At 41.0% G+C, this 24,935-nt stretch overlaps 1 protein-coding gene across 32 annotated transcripts in view; it reads left to right on the top strand.

Annotated features, from left to right (window-relative positions):
- Positions 1-24,935, top strand: part of PSD3 (pleckstrin and Sec7 domain containing 3) — a 655,493-nt gene that overhangs the window by 478,258 nt on the left and 152,300 nt on the right. For 19 of the 32 annotated variants that reach the window (XM_044751008.2, XM_070499757.1, XM_070499756.1 and 16 more), the window contains one exon: positions 13,196-13,366. The exons of 12 other annotated variants lie outside the window; for them this stretch is intronic. In XM_044751008.2, coding sequence (XP_044606943.2) covers positions 13,196-13,366 — 171 coding nt within the window. Of the gene's footprint in view, positions 1-13,195; positions 13,367-24,935 lie in introns of those variants that run through there. One more of the 32 variants, XM_070499776.1, reaches the window with a different exon arrangement.

Here is a 24,935-nt window from a genome sequence, read left to right as displayed (position 1 = left end):
CCTGCATATTTTCTAGGAAAAGCTTTGTTGTTAGTGCCATCAAGTCAATTCTGACTCCCAGCGCCCTTTGTACAGCAGAATGGAGCACTGCCCCAGTCTTTGCACCATCCTCTCACCTTCCAGTGCTATATCAGACAATGCTTTGCTGCTATTTGTAGGATTTTCATGGCCACTCTTGTTAGAAGTGGATGTCCAGGTCCTTCTTCCTAGTCTGTCTTAGTCTGGAAGCCCTGCTGAAACCTGCCCACCATGGGTGACCCTGCTGGTATTTGAAATATTGGTGGCAAAACTTCAGCATCACAGCAACACTCAGCTGCCACAGTGTGACAGCCAACAGATGGGTGGTGTGGTTCCCTGACCGGGAAAGGGACCCGGGCCTTGGCAGTAAGGATATTAGATCGTAACCGTTAGACCACCAGGGCTGGCTAGAGAGAACTAGTGCTATTTTTTATTGATACTTATCTCAGATGTTATTGTTGTTCTCTTCTGTAAGAACCAAAATAAAACCTATCAATCCTAATGAAATAGAAGGATTCGTTAGAAATCAGTTCACCTATTTCTGATAAAGAAGCCGCAGAGACATACATCTAGGGTGATGCTTGTATGATATATAGGTGTGTTAGTTTCCTATTGCTGCTGTAACAAATTACCATAAGCTAAATGTCTTCAAACATCAAAAATGTAGTAAGCCCTGCTTCTGTTGTTGTATTTCCTCTGACTCTCCTATTTCTCTCTCATAAAAATCCTTAGGATTCCATTGTGCCCACTGAGATAACCTAGGATAATCTTCCCACCTCGGAACCCGTAACTTAATCACATCTTCAAAGTCCTTTTTCCCGTATAAAGTAACATATTCACAGAGCAACATAAAAATCTTCTAATCCGGGGATTACAATGCAGGCATTTTTGGGGGACAACATTTAGTTTACCTCAATAGGTAAATAATGTACAACTTTTTCTCAGGAAAAAGCAGTACAACAATAAGATTAATTTTTGGTTACTTTTCAGAAGACGGTTTGCTCATTAGACTCTACCACTTAGTTTACAAAATGCTGATTCTGGAAGGAACTATAGAGATTGTCTTATCCACCACTTAGACTTCACAGATGAAGAATGCAGGGCCCCTAAAAAATGGAGAGACTTTTGCTGAAGGTCGTTCAGGTCATCAGAGGCAGAGCTTTGGGACCTTCTGCCCATTATTTTATTTAAAAAAATAATAAGACTAATACTCTAAGAAGATAAAATGATCCCAAGTCTACTTCTGCTAGCAAAGAAATTATATTTTAGTCCATCATGGACCTCAGACCTCAATAACTATAAATGAAAGAACTATTTCTCTAGACTGTTCTGTAAGTTGCTCTTTTTTAAATAGATCATCAAGGAGACAGGCCTCATATTTGAGAGAAAATATTTTATGATGAACTTTATCAATTGTCATGTAGATTTATTGTTGACTAGAAAGGGAGCGGATAGTAGAAACACTGCAAATTCTCAGATCTCCTAATGAGCCCTTTGTGTTCTGCTCTGCCCCCTTCACCTGCTCTCTCCAGTACTGTGGCCATGGGCCCCATGTGGCAACTGAGCACCTGATACATGGCTAGTCCAAACTGAGATGCTCTGTGGGTATGAAATGTACACCAGTTGAAGCAGAAAAAAAAAGTAAAATAGCTCACTAATTTTTTGTATTGGTTGCATGTTGAAATGATAATGTTTTGGATATATCAGGCTAAATAAAATGTATTATTAAAGTTAATTTCACCTGTTTGCTTTTTACTCACTTTAATGAAGTTACTAGAAAATTTTAAGTTATGCGTGTGATTTTCATTGTATTTCTACTGGACAGATCTGCCCTAAACTTTTCCTCAGAACTAATGATGTTATGATTTGAGGCTGAATACCTCTCCCTTATCCTAGTCAAAATGAATAAAAGTGGTGGAGCCAGATTTCTTAGAACTGGCTCAATAAAAAGTACATAGTTTTAATTTAAACTTATTTTCACAAACTAGTAAACTCATCATGACTTGATGAGTGATTGTGATACCATATTACTGTAATATAGTAAAACCTTGATAATTCTGGTGGAAAATTACAATTAGTACCTGAATTAAAGAATATTTTAAAAGAAATGCAGTTTTGTTTGCTTCTAGGAATGTGTACTAACACAAGCTAAGCAAAGTGCTTAGTGAAATACGCCACACAGAGTCATAGAAAGAGCACAGCTTTCAGGATCTTAGTAGCTTCAACACTGAATTCAAGTCCCTATTGTAGCTGAATGACTTTAGGCAATTCAGCTAACTTCTCTGAAACCTATGTCTAAAATGAGATTAGTAGTATCTACCTAGTAGGGTTTGTCATAAGGATCAAATGAAATAATGTTAGTGAAGTTTCTGGTATCTATGGAGTTCCCTGGGAAGCACACTGTGAGTCAAAGATGAACTTGTAGGGAGTTCATTGGGGAGTGGTCTCCAGATCACCCCAGGGAGGCTGGGGCTGAGGGGGTGCTGTGGAGGAGAGAGGAGAAGGAGTCGGCCTGTGATGCAGTCTCACCTGAGGCCTCAGCGGAGCCTTGTGGAGCTCTGAAACCAAGAGGTGGTCCTTCAGAGCTGCCTTGCAGTGGGGGCAGGGGGCCAGGCAGCCACTGACCCAACATCAGCTGCAGGTCATCCCTCCCTAGGGGCTCTGAACTTGGGCCAGGCAGCTTCTTCAGCTCAGGACAGTTTTCAGGGAGGACTAACGGGTGAGGCGGTATGTGTCCTTCCTTCCTGAAAGGGAATGTGGGCAGCCCAGCACAGGGTCCACCCAGGGATGTTCCTTGCCCTTTCTCTCCTGTCACAAAACCTGCTTCACAATGGAAAATATGCTGTTGTGTCGTGTGAAGTTATCGTAATTTAATTATTTGAATAGTTTCCTGTGCTTTCCTGTTACAAACAGTGACATTTTTCAACTCGTCTCCTACAGCATATGTGTAAGAGTTTTTCTAGAGTATAGTTCTGAGAGAAGAACTCCCAGGTCATAAGGTAGACAAAGCCACCTTTACGAGGTCATGCCAAATTGTTTTCCAGAGTGCTTAGTCAGAGGAAGAGCAGAAGAAGTGGGATAGGACCCCAGGAAGTTTTAATGGTGATGGTCATATTCTATTCACATACTGGGAATGGGGGTTTGAAAAGTGTTTATGTTTTTATTATTATGTTGAATATCTTGCATAAACATTACATATATTATTTTGTATGTATCAGTTATAGCATAATAAAAATGCACCCTAAAAGGGAGTAGATGGAGGTTGTCCATAGTTCTATGGCACCCCTCAGGGGTCTTCTGAAGTACCTGGAAGGAGTCTCACAGTGTTGTTCTGAAGTGTTTGATGTCTTACCCAGCTGTGTTTCTCACGTATTGTGACAGGAGGCATGAGAGATGCCGTTACCTGTGACTCTCTTCCCTCTCGCTTGCACTGTGCTGTCTGCAAGGCTCCTCTGGGGCTGTCAGGTATCAGTGCTGTTGTGTCTGCAGCTTCCTCTTGGCGATATTAACATTTAATTTAGATTGTCAGCCTTCCGCTTGCTCGTCAGCCCAAGCTGGGGTCTGCACATCACTGTAATGTTAGCTCTCACCCCCTTTGTTATTGCTGTTCTTTGTAAAGAGGCGCTTTCCTTCTACTGGAGATCTTTACTCTTCTTAGGGGTAGTTTTATCCCCAGAGAATTTGAGAATTGCACAGCCTGGCTCAGGTCCCTTTTTAATGTTATCTGTCTTAGATTCTCTGTTTCCATTTATTGGTCCCTCTTACATAAGAATGCGTATTGGATTGTTTTTCATATCCAAGAGTTAGTAGTGTGTATTGGAGGATGCTATAAATTTCTCCCACACACTTGGCCAGCTCTAAGGATCCCTTGAACGAGCACTGCTAACTTGAAAACCATTTCATTTATCAGAATAACTTTAATTTTTATCTAAGTAAGAAGTGAAGGAAGCTTTCATCTAGAAAAGTAACCTCACGTTTTAATTTATTAATTCAGGTTCTGTGGAATATTTTCTCCAGGGACTAGGGGAGCATTGTAGTGGTGGGGACAGATGAGCAGAGGTGGCTGGGGGGTTGGGGTGTGGTGGGAGTGGTGGGAAGGTGTTTAAGGCACAGGGAACAAGCATGTTTTGTTGATTATTTATGATTTGGCGGCTCAGGCTTAAACGGTATCAGGGTCGTCTTAATCTTTGTTACTGGAACAAAAGTTTGGCTTGAGCTACTTTATTGTTTGCTTCATGAAACTTGGACAGGAGTACTTTGAGATCTCAAGTCTTCCAGAGCATCAGGATCTAGCTTTACTCTCCAGTTACCACAAATACGTCACTTGCATCTCTAAGTTCCTCCTCTGTCTTTCCTCTCTACTGTCTGCCACAACATTATTTGTAAGAGCCAGGATTCTTGGCTATACAGAAAATGGAAACTGAACCTCGGTAACTTAAGGGTGAAAGGAATTTATTGGAAGGTTGTCAGTTAGTTCACAAAATGGAAGGAGAGACTATTTGAGAGTCATAGTAGGAACATAGGCTCCAACCAAAGCAGGCAGCCAGCAGAGGAAAGTGCCAAGTTGCATCCATGGGAAAGGTGTGGTTAGGACCTGTAGCTTCCACCTCTGCTGTAACAGGGATGCTCTGTCACTCACCCTGTGTCTTTATATCCCTCCTTTTGGAGCATCAAGCGGCCAAGCTTAGGTCACATGGCCTTTGTTGCCAGCTTGGAGGGACAGGGACTATGTGTCCCCCTACCTCTGGCACACAGCAAGGGCTTCCCCTAAGTGGGAAGTTGTTCTTGGTGAGGAGCCCCAAATCAGCAAGTGTCCATTGAGTCATGTTTCCCCGTTTTTCATGGACACTTAGAGAATTTAAGTAACTTTTCCCAAATTTCCAGTCAATGACAGAGCTAAGATGTGAACCTGGGTCTGTTTGGTTCATAGTCATTGTTCTTTACCACTGCCTTAAGTGCTAGTAACCTTGTAGAAGTCACGGTTATGGTCTTGGCCACATTGAAATTTGGATAAGGCAGAGAGTATTAAATAGAAATCTATTGGTTTTATTTAGTTGGTTGGTGTTTTTGAAGGCTGCACATTTCCAGCTGGTCTGGTTCCATGGAAACCCTACAGATGTTGTTAAGGACTCATTTGGGGGGTAGCAGTAATAGAACCAGCAGGTTGGAGGAAATGTGTTTGAAACAGCCCTGTATCCTCCAAACTTCCGAAAGTCTGGCTCAGTTTGAGAACTTGATTGTCTGATCCCCTGTGATATGTATAGTCTAGCTTTTACCTATTTCAGAATGGACTAGACTCCTGAATTTGCTCCAAGATTTTTCTAAACCCTTCAGGAATTTACTTGAGGGTGAGCTGGTGCCAGTCCAGACTCCCACCTAGACCATATTCCCTGGAGGTGACCTTGGGAAACCCCAGAGCACAGCTTTGGTATTACAGGAATTGAAGTTGTTCCTAACTCTCTGTACTCTGTTCTTTCCTTTGATTGAAATTTTGGGGAGACCTTGCTGATTGAGAAGTTAAAATAGCATCCATGTAGTATGGACAGTTTGGTTTACTGTCACTTTGAGAATAAAAGCCGAGGATAAGTTTGGAAAAAGAAAATGTCCCCAAATTAACAATGTTTGCAGCTCTTTCTGTGACTGATGGAACCACTGCTACCACTGTTATGCTGCAATTGCTTAGACTGTTTCCTCTCTCTCCTGTTCATCCTTCGGATCGCATCTCAGCATCACTTCTACTTTCCTCAGGGAAACCTTGCTAGACTGCTTAAGACCAAGTCAGAAGCTGTTGGAGCTTCTCAGAGTGCCTCCTGCTTCGCCTCATGGCAGGGACACAGTTATTGTTTTACATTTGCTGGTGGGATTATTCAGTCATTTACTAGTTACTGATTCTTTGATTACTGTCTGTCTCAGTGTGAACTCAGTGGGAGCAGGAACTGTCTGGTTCTGTTTAGTATTCTACTCCTGATGCTTAACCGCAAGTCGGGGATTGCTGTGGTGACAGAGTGAGACAGGTGTTCCGTCTTTGGCACTACAGAGCTTACGGGCGCTCTTGTGTAGCACCCGGTGTTAACCATTTTTGTTGAAATTAAATATGACTTGAAATTTTTAAGGACTGATAGAAACTGATAAGTGACCCAAACTATTAAGCAAACTGATGAAAGGAATGGAAAATGAAATTTTGTGGTTTCAGAGGACTTTCTTATAAATGAAAGTGAGGCAGCAAAAAATAATCTCTATGTACAAATCATCTTTTTTGGGGAAAAATGCAGGTTAGGTCATGGACTTTGGTTGGCGTTTCTTAGAGAGTAATTTGTCTTTGAGTGTGAAGCTCCCGACAGGCAGTGACTTCTGACGTGTTTCCTCTGGGACACGGTGCCCGGCATGCATCAGACCCTTAGGGAACGCTTGTTCAATTGACACCAAGTGTGTGGGCTTACTGGATTCACTTCTGGTTCAGAATACTTTTCTCGGCACTCTCCATCCCCTCTACAATTATTGATTGCTAACTGGAAGAACAGCTTTTGGGGCTCAGAAATTATACCATTTCTGTGTTTGCATTTTGTCTGTATTTTGTAGAATGAATAATAGAGTAGAATACCTACTTGCGGCACAGAAAGAAGAATTTATAGTGTCTCAGGTGTACATGACAGGTTTTTCTACCCCTCCAGAAGGCCTAGTAGCTCTGAGACAAGATTTTGTGTTCCTTTTTCATGTGATAGTTTGAAAAGGTTTGAGCTAAATATGACAGTGTCAGTTACAGAATTATGTCTTACGAACACATGCATGCAGTCTTCATTCTGTACTTCCCTGTCCTTCTAAACAGGAAACCTGATGTATGACCCTTGTCTAAACGTCTTACCTGACTAGATTTGGTTTATGAGGGAAAAAGGATGTTTTTTCAAGTTTGAATCTATTTCACGCTTACAGGGTGGTTTTTTTTCCCCTCAAGAATGTTATTTAATTTTAAATGTAAGAAGGTTCTATTTAAAGACTTTTCCCCATCCTGTTGCTTTGTGTGTTTGAGGAACAGATGGAACTACAGCATGTGATAGTACAGGCGAGCTTGGGGACTGCTAGAGCGATGTGGTGTGTCCTCATAGGTTGACTTCCAACTGCCAGTTACTGAAGACAGTGAGTGTTTATTAAAATTGGGCTTAATCTACATTCTGGGTAATGACTTATGAGCCAAGGAAATTTGTAGCCCCACTGCTAGGCAAAACTTTTCACTTTGTATCCAGCTGAGATGGATAAAGATAAGCATTGTCGGACCTCTACAGAAAGCATCAGTGGACAAAAGCAAGAGGCTCTGAAATTTGCCCGTTAGGCTAGGATTGAAGCATAAAGGGGTCAGGGAGCAAGTCCAGTGTCTATTCTGGGAGAAATTGTCTGCATCCTATTTTGGAAAGTAGCATATAAGGTGTGTCCAACCCCTTAAAGTGGTAGATTGGTGACACATGGCCACAGGGTTCCAGTTTGGACTCATAACACAGATGTCAGGCAGAGGAGCCTGCGTGAGGAGGATCAAGATCTAGTCTTGGGGTATAGAGCCCTAGGAGAACCTAGGCTGCCACCACCTGCTGGGGTCAAAATGGGTCCCCAGACTAGAAAAATACCAGCTGGGAAAGCCTGGAAGAAGTCAGGAAAAATAAAGCAGGGAGTATGTTTTTATCTAATTTGTCTATTTTCATTATTTAAAATCATTTGTTGTTTTTATTTACTCTCAATGACTATCGTAAAGTAGATACTGTTCTCTAGAAGATTAACTCTTCTGTGATTATGTTGCTATATGGGAAGGACTAGCACCCAGAGAACAGAAGGATACAGCCATACCTCACTCCTGCCACGTAAAGGACAGGAAGCTGTCACACATTTTTTTGGATCCCAAGACTAGTTCCTAAGCTATAGGTGGAGCTGATTTTTCAAGTCTCCTGCAGTTATTATATGAGTGGCTGGCCTTCATTTCACTCCTGGAGTCAGTGTCCCCATATTGAATTTTCCATTTCAAGGTAATTATTTCAAGCCTTATTGCAGTCTGAAAAGATGTGTGGCTGTGGAATGTTTAGCTTTCAAGAAGCAAATAGCATAGGAGAAAAACAACTTCTACTGGAAATTAGGACACCTGGGCACAAGTCTCAGTTCTGTCACTTATTCGTTATGAGATCATGGAAAAGTCACTTTGTGTTTCTGGGTCTCAAGAATCTTCATCTACAAAATGAAGAGATTGAAGGCAATTATTTCTAATGTCCCTTCTAGCTCTACCAGTGAGATTAAGTCCAAATAAATGGCCTAGAAAAGAAATCATTCATTGACCCCTTTATGACAGTAGCACCAGCCTCTGGAAATGTTGGGCCATGTGACAATCATGGCCAGAAAGCCACGGCGAGCCCCTGACCTCTGTCTCCCAGGTCAGCACTCTGTCACTTTACTCTGTTTCCTACAAGCTGGTGTGATCTAAAGAACCTACAGGGAGCCACGAGATCCTTTCACATTAAATGAAGGTACATCCACCATTCTGTCCTGAAAATAAACTGAAACCAGTTTCCTCTTGCCACTTTACGGCTCTCCCCTCCCCAGCCCTTCCTTGGGTTACGTCAGTTGTACCTCTGGACAGTTGCTATTTACAATTCTCTTACCACTTTGGCTTCTTTCCAGAGTTCATAACTCAGTCTTCAGCTTTTTCTGCTAATGATTCTGTGACATTTTCTTAGAAAGGAAGGGAGCATCTGTCTAGATACCATTGATGTTCTCCTGTCTATCTCATTTAGGGTCTGCAGCTCTTCAGTTCATTGATATCCCAAAGGCATTCATCATTATAGTTATGGCAATAGAACTTCCTCTTTTTCCTACTGCCCACCCCTAACTGAATGTGAGCTGCCTAAAGTTAGGGGTCCTATTGTGTAGATGTTGTATATGTCCCCAGTACCTGGCACCTGGTAGGCTCACGTGGACAACGTACTAAATTGAATTGGTTTGTCTTGGACTCTGCCTGTGGAGAGGTGTGGGGCGTTTTCTATTGGCCGTTACCTGGGACACTTTTTAGAAGCCTCTTAGGGCGCATGCACTAAATTGTCTTTGGTCAGAGGAAGCGTCAGAAGGCCAACCAGTGATTCCCAGCCTTCCAGTTAATCTCATTTGCAGAATTAAATTTCTCCTACAATTTCTATTTGATGTGGAAGTCACCTTTGTTTTTGGCTAAAGCTCTTATGGAAAGTTATTTTGTCCTTTGAAACAGCTGCTGCTCTCCAGGAGGCCTGTCTTTATTTTGCAGCAAGCTGGGTTTCCCTGCACAGGCTGGCTAACGCCTCTAAAAGTGGTCAAGCCCTCTTGGAGCAGGTTGGGGCAGGACAGGACCGTCCAGTACGTCTTTGAAGGGATGAGTTTGTGCGGAGTCTATTGGCGAACCCCATATGTACCTAACACCGTGACTATGGGTGATTTGAAATAAGTATAGGAGGAGGAAAATAAGACTTGCTCAGACAACCATTGGAAAACAATGTTGTTTAAATGTTATTTAAGATGTGATATATTATAGGCATAGTCACTGCATCCTTATTTATGGTAGCAAAGACTGTAATCTAAATGTCCAATAATAAGACCCTGATAATAGATGATACATCTGTGTACTAGAATACTATGCAGCTGTTAACAAGAGTGAGGTAGCATTATGTGTGCTGATATAGAATGATCGTGATGATAAGGCAAAAAAGCAAGAAACAGAAAGGATACAGATCATGCTGTCGTTTATAGCCCATAGGAGAGAAAGGACACACACACACACACACACACACACACACACACACACAGCGTGCATGGGTGGATTATCTCTGGAAGGATGCTTAAGAAACTGGCAGTAGTGCTTGTTTCTGGGCAGAGAGACTGGGAAACTGATGTGGGAAGGAATTTTAATTTCACTCCATGCTCTTTTGTACCATTAAGAAAGAAATTCATTGTATAATAACCCTATTCATATTACAGAAAATTATACTGAATTTTCTTAAGAAGGTTAATGACATGAAATGTAATAAAGAATGGAAGCTAACTGTACATTTAAGGAGTTTGTTTATTCAACAAATAGTCATTGAGTTCCTGCTCTCTACCAGAGGCTGGTGTAGGCTCTGAGATGTGGATGACTTCAGAGAGTAATGAGTGCCGTGAAGATGAGGAGATAGCAGTTATGATAGAGAGTGACTGGGTGGGGGCTCTTTTAGGAGGGGTGGCCAGAGAAAGTTCCTTGCCTTCCCTGTCCAGATGTAAGTTTGATTGGAACAGAGACTATAGGGAGGGGCAAAGGAAGCCTTTTCTCTCTCTGACTGTGAAAAGTTCATTCTAGGTTTAGAAAGGAAAGGACAGTATAAACAGCCGTAGTATGTGGAAGACAGTGTGGTTTGTGGCATGGCCTAAAGTGAGGATTTGAATGCTGGCTCTGTCATAGCTTCCTGAACTCCCTTCTCTCACCTGTAATGTGGGACTGTAATATCTCCTCAGCCAACCTCACAACATCGTCAGGTTGAGAATCAAAATGAGGTTAACAGGGGCTGGCCGGGTGATGCAGCAGTTAAGTGCGCACGTTCCGCTTCGGAGGCCCGGGGTTCACTGGTTCAGATCCCAGGTGCGGACATGGCACCGCTTGGCAAGCCATGCTGCGGCAGGTGTCCCACATATAAAGTAGAGGAAGATGGGCATGGATGTTAGCTCAGGGCCAGTCTTCCTCAGCAAAAAGAGGAAGATTGGCAGCAGATGTTAGCTCAGGGCTAATCTTCCTCAAAAAAAAAAAAATGAGCTTAACACATATTGCTTATGTAAAGTATGAGGTGTTAAACGGATGAAAGTTGTTAATTAGTAATGACATTACAGGAATAATAACGCCAGTTGGGTAGTCTTTGGGTAAAGGTAACATATTTGGATAAAGATAGTGTATTCCTGCTAAACTTCCCAGAAACGAAATTGTATATCAGATTCCATTTCTGTACGTGCTAGCACATGGTTTTCTTCTTTTCACGTAAGCTCTTTGGTGGGGTAAAGGAAATTAAGTTCATCGGGAGACATATTCTAACTCCTCATCACGGTGACTGGCAAATATCCAAAAGCTGTGTTTCTGTTGAACCAGTGCTCTGCATTTTTGACCAGTCTGAGGCAGGGGGTCATGTCTCCTGCACAGTACTTCTTGAAGTTTTGTCTTGGTGCTACTCTTAGCTCCTTCGTGGATTCTGCCTCAGGGTTGCTTGTGTTCAGTGGGGATATTTGTCTATAGAGTCATCATGTGCTTAAGTTAGAGCTATGCATATTCTAAATGATCACCTTTATAATCATGTTAGAGTACACCACTTGTTATGTCTTTGGAACATGATTTGTAAAGTATAAAGTCACTGTAGAATTTTTTTAAAAATTTACTTTAAAACAGTTTTTCAATAGCTTCAAATTACCTGGGAAGAAAGGAAAATTTGCCTCAAAGTAGCCAAAATGATGTCAAAGACTGTAAACTCAATGCATTCTTTTTTCTTTTTTTTTCTTTTGGGGAAGATTAGCCCTGAGCTAACTACTGCCAATCCTCCTCTTTTTGCTGAGGAAGACTGGCCCTGAGCTAACATCCATGCCCATCTTCCTCCACTTTATATGTGGGACGCCTACCACAGCATGGCTTTTGCCAAGTGCTGCCATGTCCACACCCTGGATCCAAACTGGCGGACCCCGGGCCGCTGAGAAGTGGAACATACACACTTAACCGCTGCACCACCGGGCCAGTCCCTCGATGCGTTCTTAAAGGACAGGAGATCCCCAAGATCTTCCAAAACCTATTATCTATTATTATTTTAGACAAAGTTGTACCCAGATTAGTTAATGTCTGTGTTTTGCTTATACCAGGATTGAAGCATCAGGCCCTTCAAAGGTAGGAGATGCAGAGGGAGGGAGTCTAGAGGCGGGCAGGAGGAAGCACCCGCTGTGCAGGTGAAACAAAGCCCCAAGGCCCTTCTGCACATGGGTTGTCATCTTGTCATCAGAGAACAATTCGGATTTGAGGAGTGGATGGGTGGAGGCAGCACCCTCTTCCCAGAATGGCATTTTACAGCCTTCTTTTAAGTGTTGTCATTTATATTAACACTGAAACCTCCTTCATCTAGAGACTTATGTGGCGAACCCTCTCTCCCCCCGGGATGCCAGATAAGTGAGGCAATGAAGCCTGAGAATTATACTCTAAACTAACGCCGTGTGTCAGGAACTAAAATCATCTGATCTAATAATCTCCGGTTGGTAACTCTTCCTCAGAAGGTTCCCTGGGTTCATATGCACTGACGGAGCATTTGTAGCTCTCGGGAAAGCTGCTTGCTCCTTGGTGATCAGAGTTGGCTTTTTTGGTCTCACTCTAAGTCATATTTATTAACATGCTAACGGACCAATCTTTTTTTTAACTTTTCAGTATGATGGGGAGGTAGCTTAACATCTTTACTCTGGATTTCTCATACAAGCTGACACAGTTCGTCTTTAAATACCTGGCTGTAGTGGTCTAAGGCTGTAAGATACATTTAATTCTTCAGAAAGCAATATAATTTGAGTTACTGTTAAACAATGTGAGGTCTGGAACAGGAGGGAGAGGAAAGTAAATGACCATGGTCTGCCTTTGTGGCTCCATCCTTTTACTTGCCTGTAATTGACGGAGCCTTTTGATGCCCATTGGTAAATTTTTTCCTTTTGGAAATTTATCCCTGTTTCCACCCCACATGGTATCTAACAGATTACTTGAGACTTATTTGTGGAATCACTATTTTGTTGTTGACATTAATGAGCTTGCTGCACAATATCACAAGAGAAATAGTGTTGCTATTTGGAATGTTAATGAATTGCTTGCCTGGCCAATTGCCATTTGTTCCAGTGTGTGAATATGGGGTTTGTGTGTGTGTGTGTGTGTGTGTGTGTGTGTGTAAAAGAGAGACGAGTAGCAGGGGTGGGATTGCATTTTTTTCCTCTTGGCAGCCAGTGACGTGAGCCGTGCCTGGAACAATCAGACTCGCCGCAAACAGGGTAGTTGAAGATGCTGGGGGAGGCTGCCTGGTGTTTCTTAAGCTAACGCGGATCAGGCGCTCAGAGCTGCTCAGGAACAACCCACAGACTTCCTCCAGCATTAGAGTCTTGCAGCGGTTGGAAAGTGCCTTTTTCTTTCTCCAAACCTCTTCCCCAGTCAGCCTTCAGAATGATTGGCGTGAATAGCGTTCAGAGTACCAGCAAGGTGCGAGTGAGGACCTCGGGTTCTGTGAAGTACTCCCGGGAGGATTCTATCCGGCGGCAGTCCCACCGGTCAAAGTCCATGAAAATTTCCAACTCCTCAGAATTTTCTGCTAAGGAGACCAAGGTAAAGAGATACCGTGTTAAACTATGTTAACAATTGTATGTTAGGATAACAAAATTTGATACAGTGTTTGCCAGTGTCTGATGTGCAATGACAGATGGAGAGAGTAAGGTGTATAAAATGGCTCTAAGATAATCAAGTGAAATCAGGTGTCAGGATGGTGCCTGAACTCCACATGCTCAGATGGCTGTGGCGTGGGTCAGTTTTGTGAGGAGCCAGTTTGTGGAAGAGAAGGGTGAAGCAATGCTGAAAATGAGATGATTGTGGAAAGTGCTGGTCGGCACATTGATCTTGTTTTCGGTCTCGGAAAGGTTGCCTTGACAAGTGATTTGTCAGTGCAGTGTATTTTTAGAACGTCAGGAATGCAGAGACATTGTATATGATTTTGCCATTCAGTTGATTTCTCTTGCCTTCCCTCCCCTGCTCTCCCCCCAATATGTGGAGCTGACGGGCAGTAGTGACCTGGTCCTATAATACTTCATGCTTGTCTTATTCAGAGTTATTAGGCTCAGGTAGATATAATTAGGAAGAATTTCTTCTTTCGTGTTCCTTATATGTGTGCCGATGCTGTGCTGCCATTAGCCACTTGTCTTTTTGCGACTGTCTGTGGGATAATGTGGTCTCTGTTCGTATGACATGTGAAGGGAGTGATTACGTCGTGAAATGGGCATTTACTACATGCAACATATTCTTGAGATGCTTCCCACCACCATCTGTGTGAGCAGGGTACTCAGAAACACTCCCACTCCACAGGTTTAAAAATGGAATAATAGAATCATAGGATCACAGAACTCCAGGGCTGGAGATGTAGATGATTATCATGGAGATTCAGAGGTTTGATAATGTGTAGAAAAAGCTTCAGGAGGTGGCTGTCACTGTCATTTCAGTCTTCTCACGGGTTATATAGCCAGACCTGCTGAGAGTGACATTAGGCTTTCACCCTCCCAGTCTGCTTCTATGACATTTACGTTATTGAAAGACTTTGGTAATAACAGTTTCCCCTAAATATATGGTGGGAGTGGGGGGATGGGGATAAAATACCTTAGTGTGACTTTAAGAAACATGTTGGCTTCCTATCCACCCCCTGAGATTATGGCACAGTGGGATTTAACCCCATCAATCATTAGCAAATTTTCTAACTAGAATGTCTTCAGATGTAGCTCTGTCCTCCTTAGTATTTTTTTTTTTTTAAGCTGTGGCTTTAGGGGAAAACATGTGTCTTCACAGCCCTGTTAATGTGACCTGCATGGGGATGTGCTGGTTTCTGCTGAAACTGTTGTAAGACCTCCTGTGTGTGATGACTACTGTCTCCTGCTAAGATAGACCTTGATGGCTTCTTATATTGTTAAATAACTAAATGCATGTAGGCATGTATGTGATTCTCAACATGAATCTAAAATTGGCTTTTATTAAGAGTGCTAGGGAACATCTTCAGATTTTGTTTTAATGTGGATTATACCCACAGTATGCAGTCAAAGGCATAAAGGAAATGAACAGGTCACCATCAACTACTACCAATTCTGATAATAATTTAAACTCTGTAATATTAGTGTATTTACTCAGAATTGTGGTTGTCTTTTTTAATGTTGGAATCTGGCATAGATGCCAAATCGAAAGACTTTCTACCATCTTCTCTGGTACACAGCACAGGCTCTCTCATTTGATATGCATCTATCCAAGAGAAAAAACCAAGCATTTTTTTGAAACATTGCAAGGAGTGAACAATATAAAAGATCTCTTGTAATCAGTAGGCCATCACATGGTACTTTGGAGATTGTAGTCAATTTTTCTTAATTATATTTTTTGAGGCATATGTGGTCTCTAAGTTCTGGAGTGTGTATTCAAGAGTGTATCCAAGTTCCCAGTATCTCACAAGAGATATTTTTATAGGATTGTGTAGTCATTTAAAATTGAACACTAGAAGTAGCTAATAGAAAATTATTAGAATAGGAAATTAGACAGATTGAACTTAATCTTTCACTAGCCATTTTTCCCTAAATGAGGTAAACTGAATAATGCTGTAGGCTTGTGCCCTAAATCTAGTGAATTGAATTGTATTATAATTCAGACGTGTATACATACATATCAACACATATTCCTACCACAGTGTACACATTTTATTCCAGGGGTTAATAATCAGAATTCTCATTCACCATGCTTATATCTAGTAGTACTTTTTTAGCACTTAAAATCAAATCAATGTTTCTTCCCACTAATCATGTAAATAACACTTTTTGATTATCTAACTCTTCATCCAAAATGCAGGATGTCTAATCTAATGATGAGAAGAAAGGATAAAGCACTGTTAACCTTTGATGTGCTTCTGGGTTTAATTTTCATCTCTCTGCAATGCTGGCTCTTTCTGGAATAGGTGTAGTAATTGTTGCCCCTTGTCAGAGAGTTAAAGTTATAACATGTTTTGTATTCCTTGAAAGCTTTCATTTTTCATGTTTCTAACTTCTGTTTGGTTGTCCATTAAATACATAATGGTTTAATTATATATTAATTCATCTGTAGTCCTCACTTTTTATCTGGTTTGTTCATTTTTGTTCTTCATTTGAAGCAGGTTTTAAAAGACTTCTGAAAGGATTTGCTACTTTTGCCTTCGATTTTAGCAAAATATCATAAAAGCTTTCCTTGATCTAATCATTTTAAATTAAGAAAATTGAATTTTCTAATCTTTTTGGTTCACATTGACATAGTCTAGAGAATATTATTTAAACTACTGAAACAGTCTACGTGTTATTTTCTTTAAAACTCGATTCTCTGTGTGGCTTTTTTTTTCTTTAAAGTGTTTTAAATCCTTTTCTTTAGACCCCTGGATAGAATGTGGCTTTGTCCTTTTCTAGATAACATTGTTTACATCAAATTCTGAAGCAGATAAAATGGGCAGGACATAACTGTCAGTATGTTCAGAAGAATATGCATTTTGTGGTGAACGCATTCATTCTTAAAATGTATTAAGGCTGATGTTGATATAAGCTGTGTATGAGCTAAAGGGCTGATACTGAAAGAGTTTGCAGTGAGACTCCTGGCCGGGAGGGGGCAGTGCAGACCTTCCTGCCGTCAACCCCAGCCGGCTCTGCTCTACCTTGGACAGAGTTAGCATTTTGGAATCAGTTTCTTCAAAGGCAAATACTCCGGAATTTGATGAGTGATGTAAGAAGATGTTGATTAAGTTCCAGTTCTGCAAGACATTTTCCATCTCTCCTTTGGATCTAGTTAAACCTCAAACATAAATTATTTTGGTATTGCTTAGTTTTTAACTTGAGTAAGTCAACTATAGGTTTAAAACATAAATCTGTAAAAGTTTGTGTTGATAATGTAGAGGAGGAAGAAATTTTTCTCTGCCCTTCTAGGTGCTGGCTGGTCTAAAGATTAAATTGACATGAGATAGAATAACAGAAGAAAATCAAACAAAGTTTAATAACATGTGTGCATGGGAGAAACCCAGGAACACAGAATAACTTGCCAAAATGGCCAAAGCCACCATCTTAAATAGCATCTTTAGCTAAAGACAAAGGAGGATGTTGGGGTGGTGGTTTGGGACTTTAAAGGGAAGGAAGGCCATTTACATGGAGGTGGAAAAGCAAATGTTTGGTAGACAAAAGTTTGCCATGCCTTGCAGAGACAGTGGGACATGGAGAGGACTTGGATCAAATGGGCCTTGCTCGGTTCCTCCCTGTCTACTACACCTAGTTGATATTATACCACAGATATCTGTGGTGAGAGCTGCTTCCTGGAGCAGGCCTTGTGTCTTAAATTCCTTTAGGGAGTTATCAGGAAGGTCAAAGTTTCTTCCCGAGTCTTTTGTTCTTAAAAATAATCAGCCCCAAATAAGCTTCAAGTTAAAGAGATACATTTTGGAGTGGTAAATTCTGCTTCCCTACAATAATATCACTTTTTTCCTTCCCTGTCTCTTACCATACTGCATTATATATTATAGAGTGGGGAAATCTCAACCCACTGCTTTTTTTTCCTTTATGTTGTTGTTGTGGGTGAATATAACATGAACAGTTGAATCCTTGAGGCATTTTTTGAGGAATAGTATGAGGCCAGAGTTTAAACCAAGAATTCTCCGGTTGGTTATAGTTTGGATTCAAATGAACTGTTTAAAGTTATTATTTAGTAGCGTGGCAAAGAAATCAATTTCTCCAACAGTGAAATTTCAGGGTACCCTGGTACTTTGGGTGATGAAAAATGAAAATGTAGGTCATTTGCTCTCTGTGCCAGGGTGCTGCATTCTGGTGACCTCGCCTAGATTTTACTCACTAATTAGCAATACGCACCTAGACAAGTCACTTCTCCTTCCTGAGACTCATCCATAAAATGCAGGAGTTGATAAAGTCATGTCTTTGTTCTGAGCAATGTTAATTTTAGAACTCTTATGGGGGTTGATGCAGGTTATTTCCTCCGTTAAAAGGAACTCAAAGTCTGAGCTAGGTTCAGGGAGGGTGAGTTTTGTATGTATTTTGAATAAACCTCTTCCTGTGCTAGGAGTTGTTAACCATACACATGTTAAAGAAAAAGGGCCGTGCCTAATTCATTGCTTGGTTAAACATGTTGCCCTAGTGTTGAAAGGCACCATCGACTCTATTCTCTCCATTCTGCTTGAGCTTTGCTTGTTATTTCTTCAGCATTGTTAGGTAAATGTTAATCATTTTTCCCTCTGTGAATCAAATCTAGACACAAAGGAGCCTTGAAGAAATCATTACAATGCCCCTTTGCAACCTGAAGTTTTCCATGAGAGGCTTGCAGGTTGTTGCAGTTCTATACTTGATCCCTTTTTTTTCTCGATCCCAGCCTAGAGCCTGGGAAGGAGATTCTGGTCAATGGGTGATTTATACTGCCTATTCAAAAATGAGTATTTCATATAATAGGGGAACAATCCTTAGTCATAATTTGAAGATTTTCCTGCAAATGTCTTTTTATATTTTTTTATTCTTAAATTGAAGCAGAACATGTTTTAGCCTCATAAATGAATCCTTTAGCTGGATCCTTTCAGAAAGACAGTAGATTTAAACTATTGGGGTCAGAATATCAAGAACATCTCTCTGTACTAGTTGCAACCCTGGCACATGGGAGAGTTCAGGAGGAGGTGTCTTTCACAAAGTGAGTCTGGTAGTGCAAAGATGAAAACAATGTTGTCTCCAGAACTCAGTTTTTCTTTTATTGACTCCACTATCTTCCCACTGGAGTCACTTCTTGTGTTCCAAGAAGTTATGCTTTTTTCTCAGGTGTGATTCTGTCAAATACATTTTCGTGTTTTGATGTGATCTTTACCCAAAGAAGGTCATAAGAAGAAATCTGACCCCTTCTGGAAGGTAGTTCTGCGAACTACATCATTATCAACAGCTGTTTAACCCTCTCAGACTTGAGCCAGCCTTGCCCCAAAATAGAAGCTTTCACTACCTTCGGCTTTATTTTTAAATTATAAAGGTAACACGGTTATATTGGTTTTTGTTGTTGGGTTTGTTCTTTTGGGTTCTCCTCTAGCCCCTAACTTGCCCCCTCCACCCCAGCTTGTTTCTGAATTTCTCAGATCCTGCCAGTACTTTCACACAAATTGATACCTTTTTTTTAGAATGTACAAATGATTATTTAGGATGTTCAGCAAACTATACTGCTGATGAGATGATACTAGTTGACTCTTGAATGTAGTTAAAAGCAGGTCTTCACCATCACACTGTTACTGCACAAAGGGCACGATCTGCTCGCCGTGAGACAAAAGCCAATCGTCAAGAGGCAAGATGGTGGCAGAGAAAGGGCATTTTATTACAGCTTGCTAGCAAGAGGGAAGATGGCCAACTAATGTCCAAAAGAGCCATCTTAATGGGGGCACGGAATCTTGAAGCAGTTATATAGGCCAGTGGCTATAGGAGAGGGGCTTAGGAATGTTGACCCTCTGGTGTTACAGACTGGGAGTGGCCACACCAGATCTTTCAGTTTTCATTGATGATGGCTATCAGCATAGACTCTCTGTTGAGGGGACCTCACATTCCTAAGGAACTCAAAAGAATGAAGTTATTGTCTTATCACAGCTAGGAGGTATATGCATTAGCAGGGGTCATAAAATCTACAGAACAGGTGGATGCCCTGGAGGGTACCAACCCAGCTGCGTTAGTTAGTTAGAGGTTATTCAGAGTTACAACATGGTCTCTTTTCTACAGTCTGGCTTCCCTTATGTCAACCTTGTGTTGAGCAGGTTTCAACACTATTTACCCATTTTCACTTGATTGAAGTGCTAGTGGTGTTGTGCTTGGTTCGAGTGTCTCTACAGTAACTCCCAGTGTTGTACTGTGTGCCTGCTCAGCTATACTTATGCCTTTGTATCTGAGCACGTTCTTCCCATGATGGTGGCCTAGAGCAGATGTCCAGAGCTACCATGCAGTATTGAAACATTGTAAAGAAAATGCTGGTTCATGCCGTCATTCCTGGCAAACTAGTATAATACCCTTATCAGAATCAAGGGAAGGGAAAAAAAAATCTGTGAAATATTGTTGAGATGAGAGTTAAGGGAGAAAGAAATACTTATATTTTTAAGATAGTCTTTGTTGAAGATCCAGGGAGATTAGTAGCGTCATAAACACCTGAAGTTAACCATCAGGCGCTCTTGTGCGGGAATATGCATGGCGACCAGATGCCCTGCATTGTCCAGGATGATGCCTTTCCTTTATTGCAGACTCTTGTTAGATCACGCCTGGTTGCCTGGTTTATAATTTGGGGATTGCATTAGTTTAGCGACCAATAGGAGATTTTTGAAGAATGTTTTTTAGTTACTTATCCACAGTAAATGTTGGTGCAGAAACCATGAGTAGCTGGGCAAGGTGTCTCCTCCTCAGTAATTTGTCATGGGGGTTACTCTTCTATTGTTGATTTTACTTCAGATTTTTGAGCATTATCTTATCCTTCAAGCAGATCAATTTTCATTACTTTTTAAAAATCTAGTCTACCACATTCTAGTGGTACAACATTTAGTGTACTGTTTGTGTGCATAGATCATCCTATTTCAGTGGAATTTGTTTTCTAGGTAAATAACTTGGAATACTTTATGTTGGAATTTTCAAGAAAGTGCTGGCTGGGGTTCCCTCTTCATAGCCTGACTCATCTTGTGACATGACGCTGGTTGTAGCCTGCAGTTAAGTGTTAGAATGTGGGACTATACCCAAGGCAGCTGGAGACATCAGTGTACTTGTTATCACCAGATTCAAATCTGCCAGGCCAACTTTTGTTTGATTCCAGTAAATCAAATAAGATGATATAGCTATCCCAGATAAATGATGAGCTCCTTCCTGCACCCAGGTGCAATTTAGCGGGGTCATCTTCACTTGCACAACTGAGAACTCCAGTCGGGCATGCCCAGGTGTTTACAAGGTCCTGCGGGCAGCAGAACCTTTTCTAGACCCTGGAGCCCAGCAGCTCATGACAAGGGAATGCACTCCTATTGAGCATTTTATTAGTTTTCTGTTAAGACTTCCCAGCAAGTAAACCGGAAGGGTTGGGGTCTGGTTAACTAGCTGTACCTAGTAGGCGCACAGGTGCAGGGAAGTGCTTTGAGGGAAGAAGCCCTTTCCTGTCACTTCCGGGGACTGATGAAGTACCAATGATGTGCTGATTTGTGACAGGTCTCTTCCTCAGAACACTTTTTTAAAACCAGGTAAAATAGAAAGGCTCTCTAGAATACTTTTATTATAACTGGGCAGTGTTTTGAGGGAATTTTTGTATGCCTCATCAACCCCCTGCTATGATTTCTGAGCCCATAATTAAAGTGGTATTTATATGGTGCAAAAGAATGACTGTTTTTGTATTATTTTTTGTTTTGGTTTTGGTGAGGGAGATTATCCCAGAGCTAACATCTGTGCCAGTCTTCCTCTGTTTTGTATGTGGAATGCCACCACAGCATGGCTTGATGAGTGGTGTGTACGTCCGTGCCTGGGATCCAAACTCACAAACCCCAGGCCGCCGAAGCAGAGCACATGAACTTAACCACTATGCCATCAGGCCAGCCCCAAAGCATAACTCTTAAAGTTTAAGATATTAACATGCTTTTATCTCTATGCCTTCATTAACCCCACTGAAATGAGAGTAGAACTGAAATGATACGGATCTTCAAGGACACAGAGAACATGACAGGATGCTCTCAAGTTGTCAACAAAATTTGAAAGACGAAAAGCGTACAGACTTGTTAACTATTTTAGCACCCCAGAGAAAGCTGAAACCCAAATGCCTGCAGACCTGGAAGCCAAGGAAAGAAGAGGCTGATTTTCCACACAAAACACAGGAAAGGCCTGGGATCTGGAGACACTGGCAACCTCTGAAAGCAGTGGGCCACAACAGGAAGATCCCTTTAAAGCTTCTGAAATTAGTAACGGGACCCTCTAGATGCCCTCCTCTACTTTGTATGGCCGGGTGACCTTATTTCCCCTTCTTCTGTAACTCCTCTCTGGGGAAGTTTAACCTAGAGACTTTGGACTTAGGAAATCAGGCTCCGTTGAGACCAATAGTGAGATTCCCACATTGAAAATAGTAGGATTAAGTGAAAAGTACACACATTTCACAGTAGGCAATCTCTTCCTTCTCTCCTCACCCATGTACCTTTTCTCAGTTACATGAAGAAAAGGCATGATATTCAGTAAACTGGAAATCTCATAGCAGAGAGGCAGAGGCCATTCCCCAGGATGATGGTAAAGGGAAACCTTAGGACAGCATCTACGCGGGAGACAGAAACCAGCCAGTTTAGATTGGAGTGGGAGAACAGAGGATTTCAAGGATGCCCCCAAGAGCATCACTGAGAGAATGCGTGGAGTGTTGGACCATGTGGAGAGGGATTCCCAGTTCCATTGGAGAGTGTGGAGATGTGCTGGAGATAGGCTCTTAGAAAATGAAGTAAACAACAACGAAATGAGTTGGTGATTAGGGCAAACTAAAAGTTCACAAAAAAGCAAATGTAGCATAGTACACACATAGCTCAGGAATGAATTATAGCTACATGGTCATAATAACGTAGGCATGGAAAATTGACGTGCCTCTAAATCGTGATTGTGAGATAATTTTATTGGAAGGATTGGGGGTGGGAGAGGGGAGAGAGCGAGAGCGAGCTGTGTGTGTGTGTGTGTGTGTGTGTGTCTGTCTGTCTGTCTGTCTGTCTGTGTGTTTCTGAGAGATAAGAGAGTTAAGCGCTCTTTTTTCCAGAGTTCCACAGTTGAAAGTCAGCAGTTCATAGTGAAAATAGAAAAACCAAAAAGAAGTTGAAAGAGGTTACCTCTGGGCAGCAAGAATCAGAGATAAATAAAGAAGTTGTTATATTCGTTATATGCCTTTTAGTAATTTTTGATTATTAAAATACTATACATGTATTGCCTTGATAAAAGCAAGGAAAATAGCATATGTAGGTACATATGAGATTGGAATAATTTTCATTGACTACAATGGTTTATGTATCTTAATTGTGTGTTTAGTAAATACCAAATAACAGAGACTTCTTTTTGAAAATTGCCCTTTTTTCCAAGGCATTATATTCTAGCAGTTAAGAGCCCAGACCTTATTCTGCTACTGGTTGCTGTTAAAGCTTTTGTCTATAGTGAAAATGTTAGTGAGAGACTGGTCCTTTCTCAGGAAACAGTCCTTTATTTTGAGATTGTCCTTGTTACTTATTTTTATGGAATTATAGTGATAGTAGCTAGTGTTTTGTTTATTTCCTCACTTGGCAAAATGAAAAACTGGCAATTTTATGTGGGTTCCCAAAACCTCATGTGAACATTTCCCTGTTTGTGAAATCCAAAAGCCTGGTAGCCACTGGATTAGATATTTAACTTGGCTGTATTGATTGTTTTGGATAAAATCTATTTCCATTCGGTTTGTCTTTGTTGCTTTGTCTAATGCACAGAAATAACAGAGAACAAATGTCATGCCTGGTATTCTCTCTAAATGTCACACTCCCCCAGGGATCGTTTTTTACAAGCCATTTATAAAGAGATCTCGGCATATTACCCAGCAATCAGTTTTTTAATTGTGTACATTAACTTTATCATCATGTTCATAATCATTAAATATAATTGACCATTTTTCTCAGATATTTAAAAAATACTGCGTGTAATTTACAAGGTCACTTGGAATTTATGTTTTCCTTAAGTTCTAAAATTTTGAAGCATCTTGTATTATGGTCTGTGCCTGCCACTTCCCAACAAGTAAGGCTTACCCACAAGAGGGTATAACAGCAGATTATGGCAAGTACAATCCAGAATATTCTTTGAAAATATTGGTTATTGTTATATTTTTCAAAATCATGGCTTAGCTGTCCAAATCCAGACAAGTTTTTGATAAATAAATTACAGTGCCAGAAGATTAGAGTATAAGAATTAAAAGCAAAATCGGGAGATGACAATGAATGAACATAATGAATTTGGAAATCATGGTGCTTACACTGGTCAGAGAATAGTTTCATATTCTGAGGAATACTTTGGAAGTTAACCTTAAGTCATAGGGAAGAAGGTGGTGATTCACTAAGACCATAATTATGCCGACTTTCCCCAAGCTCTCAAGCTCTAAGGATTATGACATTAAATCAAATCTACATAGTGTTTTGGACACTAGTTTTTAAACTAGTGGTTTGAAGATGAAGGTCCTGTCAGAAGACATGTTGCAGTCTTTCCATCTGTACTTCAATGAGAATGCCTCTTCTACCTGAGATACACATCCTCTTCCTGGAGGGTTTTGACATAGTCGTGGTAAGTCCATTTGGGGAACGACAAAGAAGAGAGTGTAAAGTAATGAATAAAACCATGGGGTCTGGAGTCAGATAATTCTGTGTCTGAGTTCCAGCCTTGCCACTGATTAATAACTGCCACTCTAGGATAGTGTTTGCTAGATTTAGCAAATAAAAATATAGGACATCCAGTTAAATTTGAATTTCAGATAAATAATGAGTAATGTTTAGTATAAATATGTCTCATGCAAAATTTGGGGGCATACTTATGCTTAAAGAAAGTTATTCATTGTTTATCTGAAGTTCACATTTAACTGGGCATCCTGCATTTGATTTGGCAACGTACAACTTGCAACAAGTAGCAATCTGCCTGATCCCCAGCTTTGAGATTAGTGAAGTGGAGTAAATCATGCTTGCTTCATAGGTTATAGAGGGTTAAATTAAATAATGCACATGAGCTCTCAACGTAGAGCCTGGCATGCAATAGCGCTCAAAAACTGTCAACTACATGGAGGGTGTTCTTTCACTTGTCAGACATCCAGCCTGACATCTCCAAAAACAGATAGGGCTCCAGCTGTAAAATGGTGTTAGACAACCAGGCTGCAGCTCTGTGCCAGATTCTAAGATCCTTGAGAGTGGTCAGAGACTGTGTACTCTTGTACCTTGTACCTTGACTGTGTACCTTCTAAATTTTGGAGGGAGAATTATATAGCAGGAGCCAGCTAGCTCATGTACCAGAAAGTGGAGACAGAAAGTGAAAGATTTTTTTAAGAAAAAAGAAAGTCGAGGAAAAAATTCAAAAGGCTTTTGAATCAAACTGCTTATGATTCCTTTTTGAGATCTGCCACTTAATAACAACCTATCTGC

This window comes from Equus asinus, chromosome 27 (genome assembly GCF_041296235.1).
Source record: "Equus asinus isolate D_3611 breed Donkey chromosome 27, EquAss-T2T_v2, whole genome shotgun sequence".
Classification (NCBI taxonomy): domain Eukaryota; kingdom Metazoa; phylum Chordata; class Mammalia; order Perissodactyla; family Equidae; genus Equus; species Equus asinus.
Note: the sequence above shows the minus strand (reverse complement) of the source record. Positions and strands in the feature narration are given on the sequence as shown.